Source organism: Rattus rattus, chromosome 16 (genome assembly GCF_011064425.1).
Source record: "Rattus rattus isolate New Zealand chromosome 16, Rrattus_CSIRO_v1, whole genome shotgun sequence".
NCBI lineage: Eukaryota > Metazoa > Chordata > Mammalia > Rodentia > Muridae > Rattus > Rattus rattus.
This window is the reverse complement of record NC_046169.1, coordinates 8,919,425-8,942,549: the sequence shown is the minus strand read 5'-3', so window position 1 is coordinate 8,942,549 and position 23,125 is coordinate 8,919,425. Positions and strand designations below refer to the sequence as shown.

Genomic DNA, 23,125 nt, shown 5'->3' with positions numbered 1-23,125 from the left:
TTTACTTAGTCCATGGAACCTCGGGGCTATCTCCGACTACTTGTGGGTGAGGCTGTGGTTCTAGGACCTCGGGCAACAGTCTGACACTAGGCGGTGTGTGTGCTTACTGCTTTGTGGCCGTTTATCCTCACAGGGTGACTGTAAGGTCCTCTTTCCTGGGTCATGGCTTACACCACATGTCTTGGCAGTGGGAGGAAATGTTTGCCCTGGTGTCAGCTCCTACAGAGCAGAGCCTTAGGCTCAGAACCTAAGAACCTTGGCACAGACTGGGATTGTGAGGCTACATTCTGTCCCCTGCGAGGCCCTGCCTGGCTTCCCCCGCATTCTCAATGGTATGACTCTTTCTTCCTGGCCTTTTGGGTCACTCCTTCATGTCGGCTACTGCCTGTCTGCAGCTGGACCATAAAGGGGCTCTTCCTGGCCCAACCTCGGACTCTCTCTGGCCACTCCTGGGCATCTTACGGGGACTAGCCATGTCCTCCACAGTACAGGAAGCAGGTAGGCGGCCTTGGGATGAGCCTCAGGAGACCTGGGAAGGGACAGGAAAAGCAGTTGGTTTTTGTTTGTTTGTTTTGTTTTTTGTAGTAGAGCACTGGGACCGTGGGTGGCTTCTCTGAACCTTTATCATGGCACCTCCCTCTCACGTGTGTGTGTGTGTGTGTGTGTGTGTGTGTGTGTGTGTGTGTGTGTGTGTGTGTGCGCGCGCGCGCGTGCGCGTGCGTGCGCGCACATGTGTCTGTCAGCCACAGAGTCTGTCTCTGGGGCTAGGCTAGCGGCCAGCAAGCCTCGGTGGTTGGATCGGTTACTTTTCCAGGGTTGTGATAAAATATCATGACCAAAGCAACTTACGGAGGAGGGTTTATTTGGGGTTATGGCTCCAGAGGGATGAGACGCTAGGACGGCAGGGCCACAGGAACGGGCGAGAGCTCACATCTCAAAACTCGAGAAAGAAGTAGAGAGAGTGAACTGGGAAACTTGAGTTTTGGAAACTTGCCCCCAGGGATGTAGTTCCTTCCGCCAGGCCACACCTCCCAGACAGCGCCACCCACTGGTGACCAAGTATCTAACGCCCGAGGCTATGGGATATCTCATTCAAACCACCACACTAATCCTCCTGTCTCTGCTCTTCAGGCGCTGTGATTAGAAGCATGTGCAGGGACATGCCTGATTTAACGTGGGAATCTGGGGATTTGAACTTAGGGCTCCTAGAGTTAAGAGCTCTTTCCTGCTGAGCCCACGGTACCCTCCCATGTCAAAGCCCCCTCCCCACGACAATTCCCTAGGCTCACCTGTTCTACACAGCCAAGGTCCCATGACAGCACTGTCTCAAATCCCCTGACTCTGAGGAGGACTAGTTTTGGGTGGCTCTGGCAATACTAAAAAATGGCTGAGCGAGGGCTGTCAGGCCACTCCACACACGAAGAGTCCTCTAAAAATAATTTCCAGGTTGGGCCCTAGACGTGCTTACAGATCCAAAGTCATGATTTATTTGTCTCCGTTGACACCGGTCCCTTGTCTGCTTCTCCCAGACAAAGAGAATCCGTGTTGGTTACCAAACTCGGTTGTCAGTAATTGGTCACTATTGTGTCTTTAGGTTCTACTTGGTTCCCTGCCACTCCTGTAAATTAAACAGAAAGGGAGAACCCTTGTGCAGGGCTCTGGATCAAACCCAGGGACTAATATGCTCAGCATGTTAGTCCTCAGTGGGGGATTCTAGGCAGGGGCTCTACCACTGAGCCACGCCCCAGCCCCTCACTGGGGGATTCTAGGCAGGGGCTCTACCACTGAGCCACGCCCCCAGCCCCTCACTGGGGGATTCTAGGCAGGGGCTCTACCACTGAGCCACGCCACCAGACCCTCACTGGGAGATTCTAGGTAGTGCTCTACTGCTGTTTTTGGTTTTTTTTTTTCTTTTTTTCGGAGCTGGGGACCGAACCCAGGGCCTTGCGCTTGCTAGGCAAGCGCTTTACCACTGAGCTAAATCCCCAACCCCTGTTTTTGTTTTTTAATTTACGTATGAGTTCTGTGTATATATACGGGGCATGCCAGAAGATGGCATCAGATCCTATTATAGATGGTTGTAAGTCACCATTTGGTTGCTAGGAATTGAACTCAGTACTTATGGGAGAGCAGCCGGGTACTGTTGAGCCATCTCTTCAGCCCCTCTCCTGCTGGTTTTTACACGCCTAGGTTCCTCAGTAAAGGACCTGCCAGTCAAGCATGATGATCAATTTTGTATGTAGAACACATTTTTTTTTTCTTTTCTTTTTTTCGGAGCTGGTGACCGAACCCAGGGCCTTGCGCTTGCTAGGCAAGCGCTCTACCACTGAGCTAAATCCCCAACCCCTGTAGAACACGTTAAAAAGCCAGGCATGGGGTTGGGGTTTAGCTCAGTGGTAGAGCGCTGCCTAGCAAGCACAAACTCTGAAAAAAAAGAAAAAAAAAAAAAAAAAAAAAAAAAAAAAAAAGGCAAAAGCCAGGCATGGCAGGGCACATACCTGTAACCCCAGGCTGTAATTTAGGCCTGCCTAGGAAAAGACGGTGTAAATCCAGGTAACTTTTTATCCTCTGAAGCTGCATGCCATTTTCCTTAATGATACAATGTAGCCATGCTAAATTCACAAGACTTCTCTCTCCTTAGAACTGGAGTTCTGGGTGTACGTAGGGTATCTGGCTTGTAACATAGGTACTGGAATCCACATTCTGATAGTCACGATTGCGTAGCAAGTGCCCTCAACCTCTGAGCCACCTCTCCAGATACAAACCAGGTTTTTGTTTTGTTTTTTTTTTTTTGGACAGGCACTCGCTGGCCTTGAACTTTCCAATTCCGATAGTCTGGCCTGGCAGCGAGCCTGAGGTTACAGGTGTGCGCCACCATCCCTGATTTTTTTATCAGGTGTTCTAGATACAAAACTCAAAAGGTCACGTGTTGGTTTGTGTGCCAGGCGCCTAACTGATGAACCGTGTCCCAGCCCCGGGAACCTTAGCTATAATACTGAAAGGATGGTTGACTTTTCCAGTTCAGGAGGCTCGGTTTCCTTCTCCAGTTATACAGGAAGCCCGAAGCCTGGAACGTTTTTTTGTTTGTTTCTTTTTTTTTTTTTTTCTTTTCGGAGCTGGGGATCGAACCCAGGGCCTTGTGCTTGCTAGGCAAGCGCTCTACCACTGAGCTAAATCCCCAACCCCTGGAACGTTTTTTTGGTGAGAACCAGTTGTTCTTCCATGCAGGATCCTCCCCTCACCTTGCCTGCCTCAATATCTAAATTCGGTTGAAATGTTCTTGGACTCTCTGTCCTTCTTCAATCACAGAACCTGGGAAGATTGGGGCATGGCTCCATGAAAGAGTTCTTGCCTAGTGTGCGGAGGCCCCGGATTTAATCCCCATTAAAGAAAGGGGGGCGGGAGGGGCGAGCATTATATACATTTGAATATGTGTTGTAACAGTATATTTGGGTGTTCCTACTCCATTTTAGATCATTTAGTTCCCAAAAGACACAAAACTTTTATATTTATAATAAGCCCTTAAAGCATTAGAGCTGGGCAGATTTTGTTTTCTTCCCTGCCAGTAACCCTGAGATGTCCCTTGTCATGTTCCATCCTGGCTGTTCCTACTCCAGCAGGCTGGCCTTCGCGGCCCTGTGCTCAGGATCCACCTATCCCATGACACCTCGCTCCTGCTTCCTCTCCCTCTCTCCCTTCCTCTTGTTCTCTGCCTCAGACCCCAAACCTGGGAACCATAGCCCCGCCTACCTCGCTTTGTTGACCAATCAGGCATAACTTTGGGGCGCATGGTTACATAGCATCCCTTGAGTTACGTGAGAATTTAGTCCTCTTGAGGCAGCTAGACCTTGAGATACAGAATTTAGCATTACAATACAGAGCAACAGATCAAACTCCAACAAATATGTGTGTATGTGACTTATAAAGATTGTATGTGTGTTTGTGCGTATCAGCGCAGCTGTGCGTTGGGATGCAAGCACGAGGTGGCCAAATGTTAACCGTGGGTGGGTGTCGTTCCTCCAGGTTGCCTATCCTGCGTTTCCTGACAAGGTCCTTTACTGGCCTGGATCTTGCCAATAAATAATTTCTTGGCTGGAAATTGAGCCTCAGGGATCTGCCTGTCTCTACCTCCCCAGTGCTGGGATTGCGAGCCTTGGCCTCCACGCCTGGCTTTTACATGTGTATTCTGGGGAGCAATGGCAGGCACTCGTGCTTGCAGGGCAAGCACTTTATCCGCTAAGTTATTTCCCAGGCCCCATGACTTATGAAAGATTTACCACCCGTCTCAGGAAAAGCGAGGCTTTTATGTGTTGTGGAGAAACCGATATGCTTAATTTATAAAATACTTAGAAATATTTGCCCAGTAGAATTGTAAGGCTCACAACGGGCTTACCATAAAACTCCAAAGTGTTTATCTAAGATAAACATTTTGTAGCTATTCAGCAAATATTTGGTAATGTCCTTCCCCAAGCCAGGCACTTGTAATTGGTTCCAGCCCTGGCTTTTGACATTATGCTTCCTCCTTTTTTTTTCTTCTTTGGTCACAATCCCAGCCATGTGAGGTACCCAGTTCCTGTATGTGCCAAGAAGTCCACGTGACAGGTTATCAGCTCTCTGAAGAGTGTGCAAGAAAAGGGCAGATACTTGTTTCGGTTTCCTCTGGTACATTTTGAGGGTAGTGACAGTGACTGTCAAGTCTGGAGGATGAGAACTGTCCCAGTCCTCAGGCAGGGAACAACATTTCCCGTCTCACCAGATCCCTTCCTGGTGCCCTTCTGAGGAAACATTTATATACAAAGTCAAAGTCAAAGTAGCAGTTACTTATTTTAGTAGAAATGGCAACATTTAAAAAAATAAATTTAGGGGCTGGAGAGATGGCTCAGTGGTTAAGAGCACTGACTGCTCTTCCAGAGGTCCTGAGTTCAATTCCCAGCAACCACACGGTGGCTCACAACCATCTGTAATGGGATCCGATGCCCTCTTCTGGTGTGCCTGAAGACAGCTAGTGTGTACTCAAATAAATAAAAATAATAATAAAGAAAAAACATTTAGTGTGTGGTAGGTGATAAAGAACAGAATAGAATTTTAATTATCAAAAAATAAACATAGGACTTATTTATTATGAATGGCAGCCCAGGCTGGCTTCAAAGCACTACTGTGTAGTAGAACAGTGGTTCTCAACCTTTCTAAAGCTGTGGCCCTTTAAGACAGTTCCTCATGTTGTGGTGAACCCGCAACCATACAATTTATTTTGCCATTACCTCGTAAATATAATTTTGCTACTGTTGTGTATCGTAGTGGAAATATCTGATATGCGGGATATCTGATGTGTGACCCCCCCAAAGGGGTCAAGATGTAGTAGGGGTTGACCTTGAACTTCTGATCTGCTGCCTTGTATTTCCTGAGTGCTAGGACTGTGGGTGCTTGCCAGCACATCTGTTTTTATAGGTGCTGGGGATACAACTCCGAGCTTTGTGCAGGCCAGGCCAGCACCGGTGCCCACCAACACCGGTGCCCACCGACATCTCTAGCCCTTATTTTTGCTTTTATTCTCCTTCTGGGGGTGAGACCTTGCATATGCTAAACAACCACCATCTTCCTATGCAACATCCCCAGCCCAAAGAAGATATGGAAACAAATTCCATTTCGTTCTGTATGAGCGTACAGAGTTTGATCAAGACCAATCAGGGCTCCTTAGTGAGATCCTGTCTCAAAATAGTCAAAAGACTAGAATTGTTTCTTGGACTTTTGGCTAATACCAACTGTGAAGAGGGCTGGTGGTACATAACTCACGTGTGCGCACACGGACACACACACACACACACACACACACACACACACACACACCACAGTCACCAATGTTTCTATTTCGCACACTTAGTGCAGGGCAGCATGCTGTAATCTCAGAACTGCAGGTGGTAGACCTGGTGTCCAAAGGCCAGGATTCCTTGGGAAAAAAAAAAACAACAGAAGCTACCTGTGCCCTCAGGTTCTTTTGCAAACATCTAGGAGGTATTGCTGTTACTTCCCTGGGATAACTCTAAAGAGGCTAGAAACATACAGCGTATGGCATGCTCTGGAGAGAGCCTGGCGCTCCCAGATTACCGTTACTGGAGTTTTTATGGTTGGGGAAGCCCAGATGAGATCGGTTCCCACCCAGTCTCAAATATACCAATTAAAGAGACTTGTGACAGTGAACAGCAGGCAAGGGATTTATTCAGTGTGGCCTCACTGGGAAAAGGAAGTAATGGAGGTGTCCAGTGGCCCCTAAGTCCACCTCCATGGTCCTGACGTAATCATGGTTTTAATTTTTTCATTTTCATTTAAAATTTTAAAAAGTTTTTATTTATTTATGTGAGTACACTGTCGCTGTCTTCAGACACACCTGAAGAGGGCATCGGATCCCATTATAGATGGTTGTGAGCCACCGTGTGGTTGCTGGGATTTGAACTCAGGACCTCTGGAAGAGGAGTCAGTGCTCTCAACCGCTGAGCCATCTCTCCAGCCCTTAATTTAATTTTCTGTTCTGTGAATGGGTGTCTTGCCTGTATATATGTGTACCACATTCATGCGATTCTCTTAGCAGCCAGAAGAGGGCATCAGGTCCTTTGGGACTAGAGTTAGAAATGGTTGTGACTCCCACTGCCAAGTGGGAGGTGGGAATTGAACCCAGATCCTCACGAGAGAGGCATCTCCAGTTTCTGAGGTTTATGCTTAAATAGGGGTCAAGAGTTCCACATAGCTAAGCTGTCCAGGTTAAAGTATGGCCCTGCCGGTCACTGACCCAACATTGTCTTAGCTTTTAATCTCTCCTGCAGGATGGACAGACATTACTCATACATGGTCCCCCTCTCGCTGGCACTTTTCCATCCTCCTGGGCAGGGGTGGGGATAGGAAGTGAAGATGTGGAGGATTCCAATTCTCTGGAAACCATTGTTTCTATAACCTAACAGCTGAAGGGAGGACACAGTGTCTCTCTAGAATGCCTTGGCTCCAGCCATGCCAGCAACACATCAGGGCAGCTAGATCTTGGCTATACAAGGGTGCACTGTGGGAGGGGTAAGGGGAGGGAATGTGTGCATGGAAATGACAATGTCATTCTGTATCAAGCTTGAGCCCTAAATGCAAACAATGCCTGGTGTCCTTATAAGAGGAGGGGACCTAGAGAGTCGCGAGGAGAGAGCTAAGGACACTTCAGTTACGTGTGCCCAGGAACCTGGAGTCAGTATATTCTAGAATGACATGGAAGGGTGGTTTCCAAGAACCTTTGGAGGGAATGAGGCCCTCCACACCTGGAGTTTTAACTTCTGGTCTGCAGTGAGAAGGACACAAAGCCGGGGACATTGTGGGGACGTGTGAACGGAAACGATCCCTCCTCCAGGCTCCTGCTTGCAGCCTCTCTCCAGCTGAGAAGTAAAAATTCCAGCACAAGGAGCCGCACCTCCTGAAGGCCTTTCTCCCCTCCCAGCTGTAACCTGCATTTTCTAGGAATCTCCCCAGAAACTCCACTACAGTAAAAGCTGTGTGCTAAAGCCCCGTGCAGCCCCAGGGCTTCCCTGCTTCACCTTATCAGAGTGCGACTCCATGCAAGTTACCTCTACAGCCATCCCGTGGAATCGCTTATCAGAAACTAGCCGGGTGGGGTATGTTGTGATTGGTAGCATGTTTGGCCGCCATCGTGACGAAGCCCTGAGTCCTGGCTTCAACACCACCAACTGTGTAATGGTGCAGAGCTGAGAGCCCAGCGCTTGGGAGGTGAAGGCAGGAGGATTAGAAGTTCAAGGTCATCTTTGGTTACTTGGGACCTCGTCTCAGAGAGGAACAAGGGAGAGGTGGAGGAGGGGTGAGGGAGAGAATCTTTAGCGAGCCTTTGAGATGTAACTTGAGAGTAACCAAAATGATAATGACAGCTTAATGCTAAGACACTCGAGTCTCTCCTTTGAGCGTCATTCGTTACTTGTCCGTTGCTGAGGTAGAACACCTGACCAAGGCGACATATTTAGGCACTAACGTGATTTGTAGAAGCAGAGTTTATGGGGAGACTACGGTTTCAGAGACTAGTCCCAGAGCATCACGGTGAGAAGCATGCGGCAGACAGGCAGGCTGAGCAGTAGCTGAGAGCGGGCATCTGACCCACAAGGATAAGACAGAGAGAGCTGGTTGTGGGCGTTTGAAACCCCAAAGCCCACCTCCAGTGGCACACCTCCAACCAGGCTGCACTTCCTAAATCCTCTCTGAACCCTTCACCAACTGGGGATCATGTACTCAAGCACGTGGGGACCACTTTCCCTCAAACCACAACTCCTTGGAAAGAGATACTTGGGAAGTTCCCACTCCTTAAGGTTTAGCAGCTAGACGGATTCATTCGCCCGCCCCCTGGGAAGGCCCGCCCCCTGGGAAGGCCCGCCCCCTGGGAAGGCCCGCCCCCTGGAAAGGCCCGCCCCCTGGAAAGGCGGAGACACGGGTCTTCAGAACCTTTTCCCTTCTGCCCCAAGGCTACGAGGCTGTCTCAGTAGGCTGCACAATAGCACGCTAACTCTTCCTCTTCCCTGCTCAAACCCCAATTCCGGGGGAGCCCCAGAAAGATCTATTTCTCACACTTCCTCTCCTGGGCTCAGACTTAGCGTCTGACTTCGCTCCCAATTTCCTGAAATTAGCGACAATCAGGACAAAGCTCCCAGGCTGGGGTTGTAGCTCAGGATAGAAGGCTCATATAGACACACCCAGTAGGAGGGAGGGGCAGAGGGTGAGGGAGGAGAGGGGATGGGGGGAGGGAGCGATATCTGTCCTAGCACTTTTGTGCTTCCCTTCCGTAGGTGACTGACCAGTCCAATCCTGTAGGGCACTGTTCCTCCTATGTGCAAGACTCTAGCCCATTACCCATCATCCCTTTCCCTGCCCTGCTGGATCCGCTTGCTTTACAAATAATCTGTGGTTTGTCGACCTTAAGCAAGCAAGCCAGCCTAAACTGTTCCTTCCATCTCCTCATGGCCAACTGGTTCATTTTCTTAGTGTGTGTGTGTGTGTGTGTGTGTGTGTGTGTGTGTGTGTGTGTGTGTGTGTCTCAGAGTGGAGGACAGAGGTTAAAGGCAGGTGTCTTCCTTGATTTCTCTCCAAGGTCTCTGGGTCTCATTTTTCATTGGCCATGCTGGCTGGCCAGTGAGCTCCAGGGATCTCTCTCTCTCTCTCTCTCTCTCCCTCTCTCTCTCTCTCTCTCTCTCTCTCTCTCTCTGCCTCTCCAACATAGGATCACAGGTGCACACCACCTTCTCTGCCTTTTATGTGGGCCTTAGGATGCAAACTCAAATCCCCACCTGACTGACCGACCCACCTGTCCACCCCTCCATCTGTCTGTCCATCCATGCGTCCATCCATCCTCAAACTTTCTATGCAGCTAAAGATGACCTTGAACTCCTGATTCTCCTGCCTCTCTCTCCCAAGGGCTGGCATGCAGCACCACACATGTCTACCCTCTCTGGACTTTGGTCAAATGTCCCCTTCCAGAGTTAGACGCTCGAGACACTGGAAGAGAACTGAAAACCGCTCCCCCACCCTCACTGACTCCTTTCTCCTCAGCCTCTTCATCCCCACAGCAGTGATTCCTGCAACTCCGCCCCAGCCTCTTACCACATCCACTCGGAAAGCAGGTGACCCTGGGTACCCCATGCACAGACGAGGTGGTCCACGGTGCTGACACCTGAGTGGGTAACCAAGCCCACAGATCAGGTGCTGGTACCTGAGTGGCTTAGAGCAGGAAATGTCCCAGACCATTCAGCAAGAAGATAGTGTTAAATGAGAAGCAGTGTTGTGTCTCTGTAATCCTGGTACCGGAGAAGTGGAGACAGGAGGATCATGAGTTCGGGGTCATCCTTAGCTACATGGTGAGTTCATGCCAGCCTAGGCTACAAAGACCCAGACAGACAGACAGACACATGCGGAAGCACAGACGTGCATGCACACATGCACACACAGACACAGACACCCACACACCCACACATACCCGCACATGCATACACACACAGACATGCACACGAACATGCACACACACACAGACACACACACTCCCCCCACACAGACAGCGCACACACACATGTGCACACACACAGACACAGACACAGACACACACATGCATACACACAGACACATACCCACACATGTGCACACAAACACACACACATGTGCACACATACAGACACACACATGCATGCACACACACAGACACACAGACACACGTGCACACACATGCACACACACAGACACATACATGCAACACAGAGACAGACACACACCCACACACCCACAGACACACACATGCATGCACACACACACAGACACACACATGTGCACATACATGCACTGGAGAGATGGCTCTCTAGTGGTTAAGAGCAGTTCTTACTCTTACAGAGGATTTGAGTTCAATTCCCAGTGCCCACCCATCTATAATTCCAGGGACTCTTTTTTTTTTTCGGGGCTGGGGACTGAACCCAGGACCTTGCGCTTCCTAGGTAAGCGCTCTACCACTGAGCCAAATCCCCAACCCATTCCAGGGACTCTTTTTTTTTTTTTTTTTTTTTTGGAGCTGGGGACCCAACCCAGGGCCTTGCGCTTTCTAGGCAAGCGCCCTACCACTGAGCTAAAACCCCAACCCCCATTCCCGGGACCCTTAAAACCCCTTTGACCCTTGCAGGCACCAGGCACACATATAGTGCACACACATTAGTGCATGGGCATACATTCAGGTGAAATCCTCGTACACATAAATGCATACTAAAACCACTAAAAGATGGAGAATGGTGATCCCAACGCCTGCCCAGATTCTCCCAGCTTTTTTTTTTTTTTTTTTCCTTTTCTTTTTTTTGGAGCTGGGGACCGAACCCAGGGCCTTGTGCTTGCTAGGCAAGCGCTCTACCACTAAGCTAAATCCCCAATCCCTCTCCCAGCTTTTTATTAGGTATCACTTAGGCAACAGGCTCAGCTCAAGTTCACATGTGTAGAAAACTGGCCCTGTCTGAGCAAAGGTTCTCCTTTGTGCACAGCCCCGGGTGATAGCCATCTGTCTGCCACCCTCTAAGTCTTTGTGAGCTTCCTGTCACCGGTTTGGTACCCCCGGAAGTCACCAAGTTTTTGTTTCAGGACGGCTCTGCTGGTCTGGAACTCTAGATCCTCCTGCCTCAGCCACCAGAGTGCTGGGATTAGAGGCCCATGCCCCCACTGCGGTGGGGGGAAGGCCACTGAATCTTAAATAGGCATCTCATTTTCCTTCCTTCCCGGTTTCTCCCTGACCTGATGCTTCCAATCATTTTCCAGGCTCGACTCTTTCTCTTCTGAGATCGGGCACCTTCAGAACGCTATGGCTGTAGACACGGGTGGTCATCTTCCAATACGCAGATCTGAGGCTCACCCGTTTAAACACACGTAGTCCAGTTAGATCCCTTGGAGGTGCTTTCTCCAGTATCTTAGTCTATTTCCCTGAACAGGGCCTCCACATGTGTGTCTCAGAACCCGTTCAGGCCACCCCAAGTGACTTAGTATCATAGCCTAGAGCTGCCTGCTGGGCACCTTCTGGGGCTGAGTTTTGAGCTTCCTCTTAAGCTTCTGTTCTCTGCTTCCTGGGAGGTTCTTGCTCTGATCTCTGGGGTCAGCTCCCCATGGCATCTGAGCTAGGCAGCGGTCCTTGGACTCCTGCGACACCCAGGTTCGTTGTTTACCTGTGTGGCACCTCTATCTCCTGTCTGGCAACATCTCGGCCCCTCTGGTGTGAGTTTGGGATAGGGGCTCCAAGGTGCACATTCATGGGCTGTATGGAAGGTTTTGTAGGTGAGTGGCGTTTTTCCGGGCAACACTGGGAAACCCCAAAGCCCTCCCGCAACCCCAGCACTCATAAGATGGAGTACTTAAGTAGAGACGTTCCTAGGGAACCAGAGGTGTGGGGTTTGATCAGCAAACATGGGCCTATAACGGAAAAAAAAAAGTGATCTAAAATTGAAGTCTACCGATGTGTATGAGGTCTGATCGGTAGGAAAGGGCTTGGAGGAACCAATGCTTCTCTCTAGCTTTCTGCAAGGCAGGGACAATAAGGAGTGTCCCAGGACAGCAGGATGGCTCAGTGGGGAAAGGCATCTGCTAAGCAGATGGTCTGAGTTTGATTCCCAGGATTCACATAAAGGCAGAAGGAAAGAGTTTACTCCGCCATCTTGCCCTCTGCCCACCTCACACATGCACTCCCCGCTCCACACATCATCTACAAAAACGATAATGAATACAGATTATTTTTTTTTAAATCTGTAGACAGACTCGCCACCTGAGTGGTGACAGTGGGCCAGCTTGAGATGAAGCCACTTCTCTAGGCGATAAGGCTCGGCCGTACAGCCCAGGCTCCCTGCTTCCTTCAAAGCCCTGAGCCACTCTCCATCAGCAAAGTTTGTTTGCTGTTGCCGAGATGCACTCTCAAGCAGCTCAGACCGTCTTTGCTGAGCTTGCTGTGAAGCCACGGATGAGCTCGGATTTTTTTTTTAAAAGAATACACTATCCATTTATGTATTTTATGTACATGAGTGCTATGTCTCCATGCACACCGGAACAGGGCATCAAATCCCATTACAGATGGTTGTGAGCCACCATGTGGGTGCTGGGACTTGAACTCAGGACCTCTGGAAGAGCAGCCAGTGTTCTTAATGGCTGAGCCATCTCTCCGGCCTGACCTTGAACTTTTGAGCCTTTGGTCTGCACCTCTAGAGTGCTGGGATTACAGGCTTGAGCCAGTATGCCTAGTTAATGCAATGTTGGGGATGGGTCCTGGGGCTTTGTGCACACTAGGTGACCGCTCTGTGAACTGAGACACACATACAACCTTAATGGGTTTCTTTTGAGATAGTCTCAGCGTGTTACCTGGAATGGCTCTGAACTCCAAACTCTCCTTCAGAGTGCCACCAGACAGACAGACAGACAGACAGACACAGACACAGACACACACACACACACACACACACACACACACACATCTCATTCTTGTCCTGGATGTCCTCTCTCTGTTTATTGGCACATGAGCTGGCCTGCCTCTTAGTTCTTCCTTGCGAGACACTGAGGAAATGATCAGTACAAAAGGAAAGAGAAAAATCCAATGTGTTCTAAAGGGAGATGAGTTTCGTATTTGGTACTCAGGTGTGGATTCTGTACCCATACACCAGGGCACTAGGGCAACAGTGGCACGGCTGCCACAGGGGTACCCAACCCCTCTCTGATGGGCTCTGTGGGATAGGCCTAAAATCCCATTCTCTCTCTCTCTCTCTCTCTCTCTCTCTCTCTCTCTCTCTCTCACACACACACACACACACACACACACACACACACACACACACACACACACACACACACACACAGAGGGCAGGGATTGGGAAGTGTTACCAAAGCCAGACCCTGGAAATACCTAGGCAACAGATGGGAAGAATTCTAACTGTTCCAATATTTCCTTTTCTTTTTTCTATTTTTCGGAGCTGGGGACCGAACCCAGGGCCTTGCGTTTGCTAGGCAAGCGCTCTACCACTGAGCTAAATCCCCAACCCCAATATTTCCTTTTCTTTGCCTGGTTTGTGGAGACGCAGTCTCCCGTAGCTCAGGCTGGCCTTAAACTTGCTGTGTAGCATCGGATGTCACTGAACTGATCTCTAGAATCATCTCCCGAGCCCTGGGGTGACAGTCACGTGCTACCACACCAGGTTCATGGAATGCTGGAAGCGGAACCCTAGGCTTCCTGTGTGTTAGGCCAGCACTCACATAACAAAGTTACCAGGACAGCTCCCAATCTGCCTTTTAGAATCTTACTAACCAACCAAGCTCATGCCTCTCGATACTTCGGCTAGAGGCATGGCTTGGCAGTAGCTATGTAGACACTGATGGGTCTGAGTCCGGCCACGGTCCTGTGCTAGGTAGCGAGCGACATTGCCACGCTGTAAACTCAAGTATGTGGCCGGGCTGCTAAAAGAAGTTAGAGAAGCTGAAGGAAGCGTAGCACATATGTGTGCTTAGAGTTTAGGGTTCTCCCAAGCAGGGCAGTTATTACTAAATAGTGGCCACAGCCCCTGAAAACGACAATTAATCGAAAGACAAGAAGGAGGATCGCTCAGCAGTTGAATAGGCTTTCCTGGGCAAGTGTACTCGGACGTGCTCCCTCCTACACCCAAGGGTGTGTGGGCAGTGCAGGGCGTGACTTGGGAGGGGCTCACCTGGTGCCTCCCTGTGGGTGGTGACCTCCCCCCTGCTGGGTTGGGCAGGGGGAGGATTGGGGAGGGAAGGGGAGGAGCAAGGTAGTCCATAGTTTAGGAGGCAGAGGTGAGGGGATTAAGAGTTCCAGGCCAGCCTTGGCTACATGAGCCCAAGTCCAAACAAACAAACAAATAAACAAAAAACCAGAAACAAAACAAAAAAAAAAAGCGGCGGAGGTGGCGAGATGGCCCAGGGGGTGAAGTCTCCCGCCTGCTGCAGAACCTGTCAACCTATCTATCTCAGGACCCATATTGTGGAAAGCAGGAACCCACTCTCGAAAATTATTTATTCTCTGACTACCAAATGCGTGCCCACTCATATGTAACAATTTTTTTTTTTTAAAGAAAAGACAAAACCTAAAGAGGGCTAGGATCTTATTGGGTATCCCGCCTTGGCAGGGTGGCAGAACTTCTCTGGAAGTCCAAGATCCATTGGGAGGTGTGGGGGGGCGGGACTGAATGAGGACAACACCCCACCAGCGGCTGCCGTGGCTTCTTTAAGAGGCCCTCCCAAGCCCCTCCCAAAGCTCCGCCCCGCCCCGCCCACGTGACCCCGGTCTTGTGACCGGCGGGAGGGCGGGGAACCCTTGGCGCGCCCGCCCCGCCCGGCGCGCGCCTCACAGGGCCGAGCTGCCCGGGACACCGCCGTCGCTGCTACCGCCGCCATCCCCGCCGGGCCGAAGGAAGCGAGCCGGGCCGGAGCTGGCGGGCGCGCGGCCCCGGGGGCCGCGATGGACCACAAGCCCCTGTTGCAGGAGCGCCCGCCCGCCTACAACCTGGAGGCCGGCCAGGGCGACTACGCGTGCGGCCCGCACGGCTACGGGGCCATCCCCACCGCGCCCCCGCCGCCGCCCTACCCCTACCTCGTCACAGGTGGGCCCGCGGCTCGGCGGGGTCCCCGAGCGGCCTCCAGGCTGAGGACTGCGCTGTCCCGGCGCCGGCCTGCGGGGGGCAGCTGCTGCCCGGAGCGCCCTGCCCGGCCAGGCCCTGCCCCGGTGGCCGTGAACTTTGTGTTGGAGGGTTTGCACTTGGCTTCCAGAGCCCACCCGCAGGCGCGCTCTGCCCAGTTGGAGGCGGGGAGGACCGGGGCTAAGGGGGAGGGAGGAGAGGAGGAGGGCCGAGTCGCCCGGTGCTGATCTGCGCTCCGCTCCCACAGGGATCCCCACCAGCCACCCCCGGGTCTATAACATCCACAGTCGAGCGGTCACCCGGTATCCTGCCAACTCCATCGTCGTGGTCGGAGGCTGCCCGGTCTGCAGGTAAGTCTCTAGCCTAAGGGGTGGCGGAGAACGCACGTGCCGGAATCTTGCAAAAGGCCAGCGGGGGTGGGATGGGGTGGGGTCACAGCCCGGCTCCCGTCTTAGAGGGAAGTCCCGCATGGGAGGGACTGCAGTGGGAGAAGGTGGGGTCACTCACCCCTGGCTCTGAATTTACTTTATGCGGCAGAAGGATGGGTTCCCTTTCCTGTGGGGAGTTGAGTGCATTTGGAAGGCATGGCACCCGGAGTGCGTGGGACGCAGGAATGTTAACAATGGAGACGGATGGTCTTTCCTCCCTAGTACTGAGCTCCTCAGCGAATCGGGGTTTATTTTGTTTTGTTTTGTTTTTCCTCCAATTTCCGCAAGTGTACTGTTACAGTTGAATCCTATTAAGGAGGTATTGGGACTTGAGTCCGCTGGCCAGTATGCCAAAGGACTTAGGAGATCCAAGTGTCCAGCAAAGAGCGAAGGCTGTGAAGGTGCAGAATGCGGACCAGGGCTTAACAACTCCTGGCCACTAGCTGGCCCAGGAGGAAACCCCGTGCTTCTTTGTTTCAGGCTGGAGTGGTTTTGTGGTGGTGGTTATATTATCCTCCAACTGGAGCTGACAGAAACTTTGTGAGGACTTTATGTAAGGCGAGAGATGCAGCCAGACTCATTTTAGTCAGACTCTTGAGGATTCAGCTTCCAAGTTGGACTTGGCCACTCACCCAGATAGGCCAGGTGGGGCCTTGTGCAGGGCAGGGTTTCGGCCTTTGTCTGGGAGGGGGAAGTTCGAAGTCTCTGAGATGGGATTAAGAAACCCTTGCTTGGACTTCGTTTTCATTTCCAAAGTGTGCTTCGGAGGTGCAGAGTGGGGGAGTAGGGAAGTTAATGATTTTGGAAACTTTTGAGTGGCCTCACTGGAGATGACTGAGGGTGGAAGATGCTTGGACCCTCAGCTGATCGTGTGTTTGGTGAGGAAGGTTGAGGTCTAGTTAGAGTCCTCGTTCAGGGACCCGCTTGGCTTTTGGAACTGGTGGAGGGAGAGGTGTGGAATCGGCTGGTTCCTCTAACTGTAGATGGCTGGCTCTCTGGTAGCTTAGACTTGCTGGCTGCCTCCAGAGGGCAGCTCTCTACAAGAGAGTGCTTGAGGCACACCAGGTAGACCTGGTCAGAGGGAGCATAGCCTGGGAGGTGACCCTAGCTTGTTGAGCCAAGGGGATCAGTGTGGGTCTCGTGTGCAGAGAGCCATTGGGAATAGTAGGGGTTGTGTGGAGGTGGGAAATGGGAGACTTCCTGTGTGGCCTTGAGGCTGTCAAGTTTAAGGGTCGATGGCAAGCAGGCAGGAAGATGGGGAGGGGGCATAGCAGTGGAGGCGCTCAGTAGGATTTCACATCTGCTTTTTCCAGCAACCAGGTCCTGGCCCTACCACGGTCAGCTGGGCTCTTTCCTCCCTCAGTGGATGGGGTGTTCCCACGAGGCTCTTGTTAGATCAGACCCCTGACGGTGGAGTCTGCAGGGCAGCATCGATGCTGTCTGTAGTCTGGGAACCAAGGCAGGCGGGATCCTAGAGCTGTGGAGTCCCCAGCTGCAGTCTGGATTACTGTTGAGTGGAGAACGCTCTCTGAGACTCTGTCCCTGGAAAGTGAGTTGTTCGCAGGCTTGTGGCTTCTGCTCATGGGTCTCTTCAGTCCTGTAGAATCTGGGGCAAGGTCAGGCTGTGCCTGCTGCCCTCTCAGGAAGGCCTTGGGGCTCTTGGGGTGCTGCCTGTGGATGGGGGTGTCCAATATTAAGGAATCTGGGGCCTCTGAGGACAAGTTTGGATGTCCTGATCCTTATTGTCACTCTTCAACCTCCCAGGCCGCTTGTGTCTTGGCTGGGAGGAACAGGCTGTATGCACACTTGGATTCCCTGCAGGCTTGTTCACTGTGCCCTCTGCCGCTAGCCCCTGGCTTCAAGGCTGATCCCTGTCATTACAAAAGCAAGCTTGCAGGATGTTGGGGGGCTCCCTCTCCAGGAGAACGGGAGCACAGGAGGGGTAGCTAGCTTTGCCTTTAATTTAGGGAAAGTGTGTCGTTTCTGGGGTAGGGACCGAGGTGTTCCCCTGTAAACATTTGAGTCTGCCTCTGCCTGGCATGTTAGGGCTGAAAGACAGGACAGACACTTCTCATGTGACCAAGCTTTCTCCCTTCCAGATGTAGCCTGCCAGGCCCTGTCCTGTCTCTCCCTAGTGGCTTGGCAGGAATTTGTCCAAGTCACACGTCTGTGATTCCCTCTGAAGTGAGACTTGGCATAAGAGGCCAGTGTCGCTTGTCACGTTGCCATTCTGTCTGAGTCGAAGTTAAGTAGCCTGACTCCGTCTCCTTTTATAGACATTTGCAAGGAGCAATTTTCTCACCCCCAGTGGATGGGGCTTCTCTCAGCCTCCCCCCCCTTCGAGGCTTTAGTGCCCCACCTGCAGCAGTCCTATCCATGAAGGCCCTGGGTCTCTGAGGCAGGTGGCTTTCCAGTCCAATGGCTGGGGGTTGTCCCCAGATGCAGGGCAGGTGGGGCTGGTCAGCGTGCCCTGGGAGCACAGGTCACAAGTGGACTGTGCATGCACAGGGTGATTGGGACGCCTGTGAGTGCAGGGCCTGCAGGGAGCCTGCCAGGCACGGGCTCCTCTTGTACTGGCTGGGCTATTATTGTTACTGAGTGTTTAGTTTTGGAGGTGATCAGAGAGACAGGAAGAAATCCAGGGCAGGTGGGGTCAGGGTGCAGCACCGAGGGTCATTGGTGTGAAGGCTGTTTCTGAAAGCAGCTGTGGGCCGGGCTGAGAGTCTGGGGAAGATGGGGTAGTGGCAGCTTTAGGCTTCTAATAATGGTGGGTGGGGGAAGGGCTGCTCTGCCCTATCTGTAGCTGAGGAAGAAGGTGAAGGGGCTGGTGGTGCCTGGCAGGAGGTGGAGGCTGGTATCCTGGCTTTGTGCAATATGAGGGAAGCCCTTTCCCAGTCCTAACTGTGGCCTCCCAGATGTGCCAGTGTGGTACAAAGCCACCTCCTGGAGCTGGAGGGCTCATGCCCTTGGGCCACCCCCTCCTTCTCCCCAGTGTGAACACTTGAGGCTATGCCTGACAGTTCTGCCTTTGAGACCTGTGCCCAAGTGGCAGGACATTTCGAGTTTGGTCCCTGTGAACTGCCCACATGACGGTGGGCATGCTCTCTGGAGTGGAGGCTATTGGAAGCTGTAGCTGTATTTTTAGTCAGTAGCTGGTGGAGAAAACCCTCCCATCCAGGCCTGGATGGTGCTTGGAGCTCCCTATGGAATGGGGTGCTGTAAGGACGCAGGAGGGGTCAGGGTAGCCCTTTCTGGATGGTACTTGGTCCTGGGCCCCTCCAGGATTACATGTCTTCTTGTAGCCCAGAGCTTCTCTCTCCCCTTCCTCTGCCCACTCCTGTCCTGTGGCCAACCCGTCTGGCAGATGTGGGGATCTAGTGGCCACTTGTTTATGGAGCCTCCAGTCGGGGGTTAAAGAAGTACAGGCTTTTAAAGTTAGTCACTTCCTAATTCCCGGTACCATTTTCTCTCCTTCCAGTGACCTGTTCAGCACGGGGGAGGGGCCATCCAGGTGCTGCCAGGGGCAGGTTTGAGTTCTGAGTCTTTTGAAAGAGTTGAGCCGTGTCTAGGCAAGAGTTAAGCTTTTCTGGAAGTTGTAGAGGAAGAGAAAGTAAAGCTGTTGGGGAAGGGACAGGCTGGAAGGAGGAGGCAGCTGGTCTCCTGGGGCAGGCAGGGTCTTCCCTTAGTGCTGCTGCCCCGGCCACTGCAGCCGCCTGTAGCATCTTGCTGATTATAGGTTGGCTTAGAGGCCATATTGTGTTTCTGGAGTCAGATGTTGGCTTTTAAAACTAAAACTTTTGCCAATGTTCCCTTTGAGATCTGGGGCAGAGCTGAAGTTAAAATATTAGTATTTCCGCAGCAAGACGTGAATCTTCATGTTAAGTGGCTATATTAAGACTAGAAATAGGCCGGGTGGCACTTGGGAGGCAGAGGCAGGGGGATCTGTGAGTTTGAGGCCCACCTGGTCTACGCAGAGAGTCAGGTCTCTTCTAGAAAGAGCTTGTCTCAGAAAACAAGCAGATAACAAAACAAAAAGACTACATGACATAGCGTATGTTCAGATCACTGCGTCCAGGTTGAGCTTCCTCCAAATTTAGGGAAAGTTCTGCTTCCAGAGCTTCGGGCCTTTGGTCGTGTGGGTTCAGGGCGATGGGACCTTGGGCCCTGAGAGTGCTTTCTCATGCTCAGAGCAGGTCGCTCTCTCTCTCTCTCTCTCCCTCTCTCCTCCCTCCCCCCTCTTCCCCACCCCCTGGTCCATTCATTGAAGCCTGTGTAGAGCGTGAGTTCAGTTGCTGTGTGGGATGAAGGCCCAGCCGTGACAGGTCAGCTAGGTGTGCTGTAGCCCGCTTTCAACGTTGTGAGCACAGTTAAAGGGGACGGAAGATGTGAGGTCTTGTGCCAAGATGCTGGCCTGGCTACTGTTGGGAACTGTGTGCATTGGGCGGTGCAGGCCAGGAGGGAGAGCGCAGCAGACCTGCCATCTTGGGCTCCAAAACAAGCTTGCACCAAAATACAGCAGTAGCCTACTCCTGGGCTGTTCCTGTGGATGAGATGCAGGGCAACATGGAAAGCCGACCCCAACCCCTCACACCCTGGCATGGTCCTACACTGCCCCAGCCACCTTCTGGGCTCTTGTTTCAGGTAATAAAGGTCTTGAGGCCCCTGGTTTCAAAGCTCCTGGTGATCCAATTGTCAAGATTTGCTTCCTGTGACCCAGTGCTTTGGAGGAACATTTTCTTTCTCCTCCTTCCCCTTCTGAACCTTTTAAGACAAGGTCTCCCGTAGCCCAGGTTAGCCTCTGACATGTTACATAACAGAGAATGAACTCCTGCCTTTACCTCCTGAGGGCTGGGGTAGTGGGTGTGAGTCACTATGTCCACTTCATGGTATATTTTCTACCTGGAATATGCAGACCAGTGCTTGTTAGAGTTCACGGACAGCTGGGAAGGGGCTAGGAGAGATGGAAGGATGAAGCCCAGACCGACAGTACATAGTGGGTTGGGATCACATGGCCTTCTGTCAGCCACACTGGACATGGCTAGTCCCAAGTCCCTCCCACCTGTGCCTGGGGACAGCTGCTGTGTCAGGGCAGGAGAGCAACCTCAGGTGTTTTTCAGCTGGGTTTTTCACCACTGGCTAGAGTGTACCCTGCAGCTGCAGCTGGGTGGAGGAGTCCTGCCCAGTCTGTGGTAGGCCAAAGGAAGTGTGGTGACTTGGTGACCTTGTGGTAGTTCAGTGACACTTTTTTGTAAGAGTCATAGAGAGAACAGGCCTTGGTGGCACATGTCTGTAATCCTAGACGTTGGGAGGTGGAAGCAAGAGGGCCAGAAGTTCAAGGTCACCCTCAGTTATTTAGGGAGTTTCAGAGACCCTGTTTTAATTCCCCCACCCGCCAATCACACAAGAGGTGGCTTTGCTGACAGGAATGCCGGCATCTTGGTTCTTGTGGCTCAGGTGCTAGGAGCCTGGTGCCAGGCGGAGTGGAAAGCTCCCAGGAGTGGAGAGTAAGGTCGTTTCCCAAACCTGCCTGTTTAGAGCTTCCTCACCCGAAGAGCTTGTCAGGGTTCAGTTACTGTTCAGCGTTGGGGCTGCTCCTGGCAGCTTCTCCTGGGTGATGGTGGTGGGGAGGGGCTGGCATGGAGTTTGCCTTGAGATTTCCAGAATATCCAAGTTTACTCGTCATGGCCCACTCCCCCCGTGAGGTCCTCCCTCCCTCAGTTTGGCTGTCAGCACATTTGGCTTTTAAGCTGTCACTTCATGAGGTGGAAACAAGGAGCAGCCAGTGCGGCCTAAAGGGCTCGTGTGCAGTGTGTAAGACCAGAAGTACAAAGGAAGGCCTCCTGCCCAGTGGGAGCCAGCAGAGGGCTAGCCAGGCAGCTCGCTGTGCCTGTCTTCAGACCTGTCCCTTGGCATCCCTGCTGAGCCCTCAGTGCTGTGCTGACCAGCTCAGATGTCTGACAGCAGCCCCTCTTCTTTTCCTATCTTGAGCTTGGCTCAGTTTCTTTTCGAAAGAAACCCAGCGGGGTGCACTGCCCGTGGGCACGTGACTGGAGCACAGGATGGGGGTCCCTGCTGGGAGCTAAAAGTCTGGGGGGAGCTTGTGGGAGTCTGTTTGGTAGAAGTGAGACTTGGTGTCTAGATCTTTCCGGAGGAGCCTTCCTTCCCACCTTTGGGACTTTGGAAAAGATCCTTGAGCCTGACTGGGTTACATGGGGAGAAGAAATTCATTAGGATTTGTATTTATGTATGATTTATGCAGACTTTTCTTGACATCCCCATGTCTTTGGGTACGCGTTATGCATATTGGAAATGGACTTAATAGGAAGCTTTAAAAGTTCTCAAGTGACTTTCTGCATGTGTGAACATGGCTGACTGTTTCTCTTAACCCCACACCAACCAAATGATCACTTTTAAAACACTTAGAGGACAGAAACGAAACCTAAAACTTTTCCTCCTTGGAGAAGCACGCTGGGTCTGTGGACAGAGCAGTTGGCCTGCTACTCACGAGCTCTGGCTTCCTTCCCCAGCACAGCAAACACTAGAGTGGGTTTCATTTCTGTGGCGGTTTTCCAGAGCTGTAGGAATTTCTGTAGATTTGCTTGGGTCGCTCTTACTTTTGTTGGGTATGAAGGCAGAGTCAGAGGACAGCTCTGTGGAGTCGCTTCTCGCCTGCCATCTCTGTGGCTCCAGTTGAGGGGCTGAGCTTGACAACCTGATGACGGGGAGGCCACCAGAGTGTGACCAATGGAAAGTTCTTTGCCTCTGTTCACACTAGGTGATACTTTCCACCTTGTTCTGAGTTTGCCTAGGATGCCCTTGTAGCACTGGCAGTCTATACTGGTTCCAGCTAGTTCTGTGCACTGCAGCCCTAGGCTGGCTCTGAGGTGGGCAGCTGCCTGTTCTGAGCACATTCCCCTGCAGGTTGGGCAGGTGCTGGGTAGGTGGTGTGGTGACGTCCCTTGGGCTGTGGGGTTGGGGAGGGGTCCTGACTTGGTTGTCTCTCTCTCTGCAGGGTTGGTGTCCTGGAATACTGCTTCACCTGCCTGGGCATCTTCTTGGCCATCGTCCTGTTTCCTTTCGGGTTCCTCTGCTGCTTCGCGCTGAGGAAGCGAAGGTGCCCCAACTGTGGAGCGGTCTTCACCTAAAGGGAACCACACACCCAGTTTTCCTACGTCAGCTCTTTTCTAATGTAAATGTCGTGTACAATAGTTTTATTTGATTAAGCTTCAGGACTGTTTTGTAAAGTGCGTGCCCTGCGTGCGGTGGGATGGACTGGCTTAGGGCTGCAGAGGGGGAAGGCAGCGACCTGCTCCCAAGGCCAAGGATAACGCGCTGCTTCTATTTTTTGCAGTCTTCAATTTGAGAATGGTGAGAAATACTGTTTTAAATAAATGAGATTCATACCATTGTGTAGCTTGTTCTGCTTGCCCCGTGTTTTTACACACTGCCCCTCTGAAGCCTTGCCATGGGAGATGTCACAGGCCAAGGCCATCTTCTGGTCTTCAGGTGTCACTCCGGCTGAGAACA

At 51.9% G+C, this 23,125-nt stretch overlaps 1 protein-coding gene across 2 annotated transcripts; it reads left to right on the top strand.

The window, feature by feature from the left end:
• Positions 1 to 371: 371 nt before the first annotated feature.
• On the top strand, positions 372 to 23,011 carry Bri3 (brain protein I3). 2 transcript variants are annotated; one of them, XM_032886893.1, is made up of 3 exons: positions 372 to 498; positions 15,418 to 15,520; positions 22,611 to 23,011. In XM_032886893.1, the coding sequence occupies exons 1-3, from the start codon at positions 372 to 374 to the stop codon at positions 22,741 to 22,743; spliced, it is 363 nt and encodes a 120-aa protein (XP_032742784.1). In that variant the 3' UTR covers positions 22,744 to 23,011. The 2 variants fall into 2 exon arrangements, with proteins under 2 accessions (XP_032742784.1, XP_032742783.1); XM_032886892.1 differs by lacking the exon at positions 372 to 498 and adding an exon at positions 14,842 to 15,134.
• The last annotated feature ends 114 nt before the right edge of the window (positions 23,012 to 23,125 follow it).

Coding starts and splice junctions, on each gene's coding strand:
- Bri3 (XM_032886892.1), top strand. CDS start 14,993: ATGGACCACAAGCCCCTGTTGCAGGAGCGCCCGCCCGCCTACAACCTG. Junction 15,135..15,417: donor CTACCCCTACCTCGTCACAG/GTGGGCCCGCGG, acceptor CCGCTCCCACAG/GGATCCCCACCAGCCACCCC. Junction 15,521..22,610: donor GGAGGCTGCCCGGTCTGCAG/GTAAGTCTCTAG, acceptor CTCTCTCTGCAG/GGTTGGTGTCCTGGAATACT.